A 5550-nucleotide genomic window follows, 5' to 3' on the forward strand; every position below is an offset into this window, starting at 1 on the left:
ATCCAGTAATGAGTGACCCGGCAGTAAAACTAAACATATCTATAACTAGTTAGGTAGTTTGAGAGGTAATTAAAATAGCTACGTGTGATATTCTAACCTGAGGTGTGTGTTTTTGTTCCGCTCACCGCTGCATGTGATCATTCAGAGCTGCGTGTCGACTCGTCAGCAGCAGCTGATCTCTCTCTCCCGTCAGATTAGACTTAACTCGCGTTTATGTCCATATTGATCAGATCCAGCTAGTTCTAGCTAATGATATGACTACCTGCTTATCAAAAGACACCTAAACAATAAGCGTCGCTATGCAACCGGGTGAGGCCGCAAAGTATAGTGCAGCATTATGCATTTGTTTACATGTCCACCGGAACCCCGAGGCATTACCAACAGATCAACGCACAATCAACCCATACAGGACATCTCTTTCTCCACATTAATTGTTAGACATTAGAATTTACTATTCTTATCTGTCACATACTATTCTTGACTGTGACATACTCTTCTTGTCTGTCACATCAGTTGCGCAACTGATGCAGTATTGCGCTAAGGACAAATTATTTTGACCGGACACTTTGACCGGAGAGATTTAGATTTGCCGGTCTTCAGCATATTTGACCGGTCATATTCCGGTAATTACCGGCTAACGGGAACTCTGACACACACACTGTACCACACGCACCAACACACTGTACCACACACACACCTACAGCTCCTAAAGCAAATAATATATCAGGATACAGCCGTTGTGTATTTTATTATGTGAAGCATTAAATGGTTTTGGAAAAATATATATTATTTTTATATATATATATATATTTGTAGATATCTACTGAACTACAGCAAATAAAGAGAGTGGGCCTGTTATACTGAGTGATATATATCATACACATTGCTCTGCTTTCTGCACGGACCTCACAGCTGTTCTCACTGTAAACATCATGTCGCGATTCAAGCAGTTAATAAAATAATATCCAGGGGATGCATGCAGAGCTGTCATTGGCTGAGATAAGTCCGGTCTTGCGTCACAACTCTTTTAAACATCTCTGTTGCCGGAAATACATCCGCGGAGAATCCACGGATGACCCATCAATGTCTCCTCGGTTATAGCTCCTCCAGAGAGCCTGCTCGACGCTCGATTCTCGGTCCTCGAAGTGCATCTAGAGAAATTAGATGTCCTTCAACATGGCACGCTGAAATCCATTTCCGGGTCACTACCGGAGGACCGAGGAGTTGAGGAGGGGAAATTAGAGAAATAAGAAAGGCCCATTGTCTACCTGGATGGCTGTACGATAAAAGTGTAAAGTTAGAAAAACCTAGAAAGCAGAGATTTCACACAACTGCCAAGGCTGATTAATATTGCACACATATTTTATTTTAATAATATTATTTATATATATATATATATATATAGGATCCAAACTGTTGTTATGACAAAAACTATTGTTGTAACTCTAAACCAGTTTACAATTGGAGATTGGTATAACGATGGAGAACATGCTTCACAGAAACAACAGTGAGATGATTTCATTTAAGGCTTTACAGAGAATTAGAGAGCACATATTATATACAAAAACGCTGGTGAAAACAGAACACACATACACTTTGTTTTGATCGGTTGCTAGTTAGTAAGGAAGCATCCTTTTGTATTTGGATGTTGACATACAACAGATGTATATACAGCGCAAACAGTCCTCTCCTTGCTGATTTTGGATCTAATGTGTTTGCACTTTTATCTCAAAGGAATTTGAGTAATAACAGGATCAGCGTCCTCGAGCCTGGTTGCTTTGAAAACATCTCCAGCTCCCTGCTGGTGCTGAAGCTGAACAGGAACCGATTGGCTATGCTGCCATCCAAAGTCTTCAAACTTCCACTGCTTCAGTTCCTGTAAGTATTGCACAATGTGTTTTGGTGCAACATTCAAATGATTTGTCAATCTGATAGTTGATAGTAGTTTGCTGAAATTACTGCAAATCCAAACAAAAATAATCCATTGGCTCTTATTTGTTTCGTAAAACTACTTTGCTAAAGGAATCTGCTTCTTCCTCTCATTGTAGTGAACTGAAGCGTAACAAGATCAAGATAGTGGACAGTCTGACTTTCAAAGGGATGGACTCACTGAAGTCACTGAAGATGCAGAGGAACAGCATCACCAAGCTCATGGATGGAGCCTTTTTTGGACTTAACAACATTGAAGAACTGTGAGTACAATAAACAGTGTACATCTTCAATTGTGGAAGAATAACATGTAAAACGTTTTTAAATAGATATATTGGTCTGTAAATGTAAAAGGTGAATTTTGTCGGGGGAAACACATTTAAGGAGAAAACCTCACAATTTATTCAGTATCTTCCGCATCTTGTGGACCCATCATGTTAAGAATTACACAAAAGATCCCACACTGTATTAAAAGCTTCCGCCAATTTTACATAAGATAAGATGTACTTTATCAAATTGGGAATGTGCCATGTTTTGAGATAACAGAGATTTGCCGCACCGTGAGCATCATCATTAACATCCACATAGATCCATCTTTTCTTTCTTTTTTTATATTTGATCACATTATAATTTTCATCATTTGGATTATCTTTGTTATACATTTGTTTACCTTTTACATTTGTACACAACATTTATTGCTCTTCTGTCCAACCTGGGAGACGGATCTCACTGTGGATCTCCCAGATGTTTCTTACATTTTCTACCCATTAATTGTGGAATTACTCTTGGAGTTTTCTCTTGTCCTCTGCTATAAATGTGCCACTTGTGATATTGGGTAATACACATTTCATTTGATTGATTGAGGTTTGTCAGGCACTGTCAAAACCTCATCACAAAGCAGAAACACATTTTTGTTAGCCATGATAAATCTGCCATATTTGCACATAAATAAAAACGATTGATGTAAATACAGTTCTTTGTGCTAATGCCATTTTGTTTTGCCCATCTGCGTCTCAGAGAGCTGGAGCACAACAACCTCACGGAGGTCAACAAAGGCTGGCTGTATGGACTGCGCATGCTGCGTATCCTGCGGGTCAGCCAGAATACTGTCGGCATCATCCGACCAGACGCCTGGGAGTTCTGCCAAAAACTGGAGGAACTGTGAGTGTGTTTGCTTCAGAGCTAAAATCCCCACGCAGCTAAGAGTCCCCACTTTCTTTCATCAGCCCTGGGCTCTGAAATTAATTCTGTATGCTCAGAGGACTTACTGTTATCTTGCTGTCTGAAGCTGGTTTAGTGCCGTCTTGCCTCCGGTGAATGTACCCAATCGTGAAATTGTGTCGCATCATTCTTGAATTTGAAGTAACATTATTATTATTAAATATAGATTATATAAGGGGTAAAAACTGTTGTTTAAATTGTTGCTTTAATAATATTTCTCATATTTATGTTTGTTTTGCACAGAGACCTGTCCTTCAATCATTTGACTCGACTTGAAGAGACAGCTTTTGTGGGATTAGGTCTCCTGGACAGCCTGAATCTCGGGGAAAACTCCATCAGCCATTTGGGAGAGGGAGTTTTCAGCGGCCTGACGAGTCTGCGCACCCTGTAAGTTCTACGTCTCAAATAAATCTGTGTCTTTTTAAAGCTGATCTAACAAGTGTTATTAGGCGCATTGTGTAAAATCTAACCCTCCTGACATGTTCTTGGCTCTTTGCATTCTCATGAAGGCTGCTGACTACAGTAGGTCTGCGTTTGTTTCACTCTCCATGTGTAGCTCTAGTCCTGTACATTTCCCTAGTTATCCTTTGTAGTTTAGAGACACAAAAGTAGAAAAGTATTTTGAGTTCTTGCATTCTGGTCCTGCTTGTCATTAGTCATATGTTTAGTCTTACATCAAACCACCCAAATGTGTCCTTTTCTCTTGGTTTTATGTCATCTGTGCTGCCATTCACTGTGGGGAAACACAACAAACTGAATATTTGAGGCAACATAATGTTAGTGCTGAGTCCATGTAAACCATATACTGTAGCAGAAGTGAGAGTAGACTTTTCTCCACTGCAGCTTAACGAGAGGCCGATAGATGAAGGGTCATATAATATTTTGTCAGTATATGTAGAGAGATATTGCCTGGTCCAGGCTTTAAGTTGGTTTGCTTTTAAATATTTCATACAGTAGGGATGAATAATATCAATACATTATATGCTCAATATTTCAGTGTCTTCTGAGCATATCAACAAATATCTCTGCAGCCTGGTTTTGAAATCTTCTTTCTTGACTGATGACTACCATTAATCCTAGTGCACTGCTCCGTTTATAAATACAATTGGAGTTATCTGTTAGAAAAGGCCCTCTTATATTAATGCAGCAAATATTGGGTTGAATGTACGGCTGCACAATTAGGAAAAAATAACTCTTGCGATTCTGATATTGACAACTGATATTGAAAATATATGTATTTTTACTGTAATAATGTAACATTTTTACATTATTATTCTCATTATCATTAAAACATTAATTGGATCTGTCCGTAGTAAATGATTTCTAGGTTGGTATATCTCTGAAGCTCCACAATACTTCATTCAAAATAGTATTATTACACATATTTATTGGAATATTGCACTAGTCCATAGTGCAATATTCATTACAGTTTTGATTAATTGTGTAGCTCTATTCAACAGTGGTATAAATCTGCTTCCTTTATCCGCTTTGGATCTTTACCATCCGGGGAGCTTTCATGGAAGAGGGGCATCACAGAGTACTGAAGTTCTTTCAGAGGTGGCCAGGCATGAGGAAATAGAAACAAAAGAGCCCATGACCCATCCTGTAACACAACGTCTCTCTGTGTTTCCAGCGGACCCATGAACTGTCCCAGCGCTAAACAGAGCCAATTAATTTCCCCACATCAGAACAGCAGGGGCAGTGAGCTGTGACACACTGGAAGCATGGAGTCTCAGATTGTTAGTCCTCTAGCTGAGTCATTGCCACTGACAACCACAGTGGAGGCTTTACACTCTGTGTTGTTCCAGGAGGAGCCCTCACATCTAAAGTGTTTTAAAATCTAAAATGACTCTTTTTCCTTCAGTGATATCCGCAATAATGAAATCTCCTGGGCCATAGAAGACTCCATTGGTGTGTTTGTTGGGATGAAGAAGCTGAACTCACTGTAAGGATGCTCAGATTATACACGTATCAAAACCATTTTCATTTAAAACACATTTTATTGCATTTAGACAAATAAAGCATGTGCATCTTTAATTATTTCAATCAGGAGAGACTTCATTTTGTTTAAAGAACATTTATTGACACATATGATAAATGTTAAGTCTTTGGTGATTAGACCCCGATCCTGAAATCGTATATCTAATGGGGGAAATGCAGCCATGAGCATATAGGGAACCCCCCGGGGTCTAGACACTGGTGATGATGCTGAAGATCTGGATTTGATGAGGAGATGGGATGAGGTTTTTGGATTAGCTCTCCTGGCACTGGATGTGATGAAAGGAGGTGGCATGAACACCTGAAATGACAGCTGACTGCAGGAGAGATGAGAACCATTTTAAAGTTTGGCTGCAGCACGATGATTGGCTACTGAGATTGAGGTGAATTTAATAGGTAGCA

At 39.4% G+C, this 5550-nt stretch overlaps 1 protein-coding gene across 1 annotated transcript in view; it reads left to right on the forward strand.

Moving 5' to 3' along the window:
* lrig2 (leucine-rich repeats and immunoglobulin-like domains 2) overlaps positions 1 to 5550 on the forward strand; it is a 19363-nt gene that overhangs the window by 3655 nt on the left and 10158 nt on the right. The window contains exons 4-8 of the mRNA XM_010790676.1: positions 1735 to 1878; positions 2049 to 2192; positions 2947 to 3090; positions 3394 to 3537; positions 5015 to 5095. Coding sequence (XP_010788978.1) covers positions 1735 to 1878; positions 2049 to 2192; positions 2947 to 3090; positions 3394 to 3537; positions 5015 to 5095 — 657 coding nt within the window. The remainder of the gene's footprint in view (positions 1 to 1734; positions 1879 to 2048; positions 2193 to 2946; positions 3091 to 3393; positions 3538 to 5014; positions 5096 to 5550) is intronic.

The sequence above is a fragment of the Notothenia coriiceps genome, unplaced genomic scaffold (assembly GCF_000735185.1).
Source record: "Notothenia coriiceps isolate Sejong01 unplaced genomic scaffold, NC01 NC01_scaffold00034499, whole genome shotgun sequence".
NCBI classification, from domain to species: domain Eukaryota; kingdom Metazoa; phylum Chordata; class Actinopteri; order Perciformes; family Nototheniidae; genus Notothenia; species Notothenia coriiceps.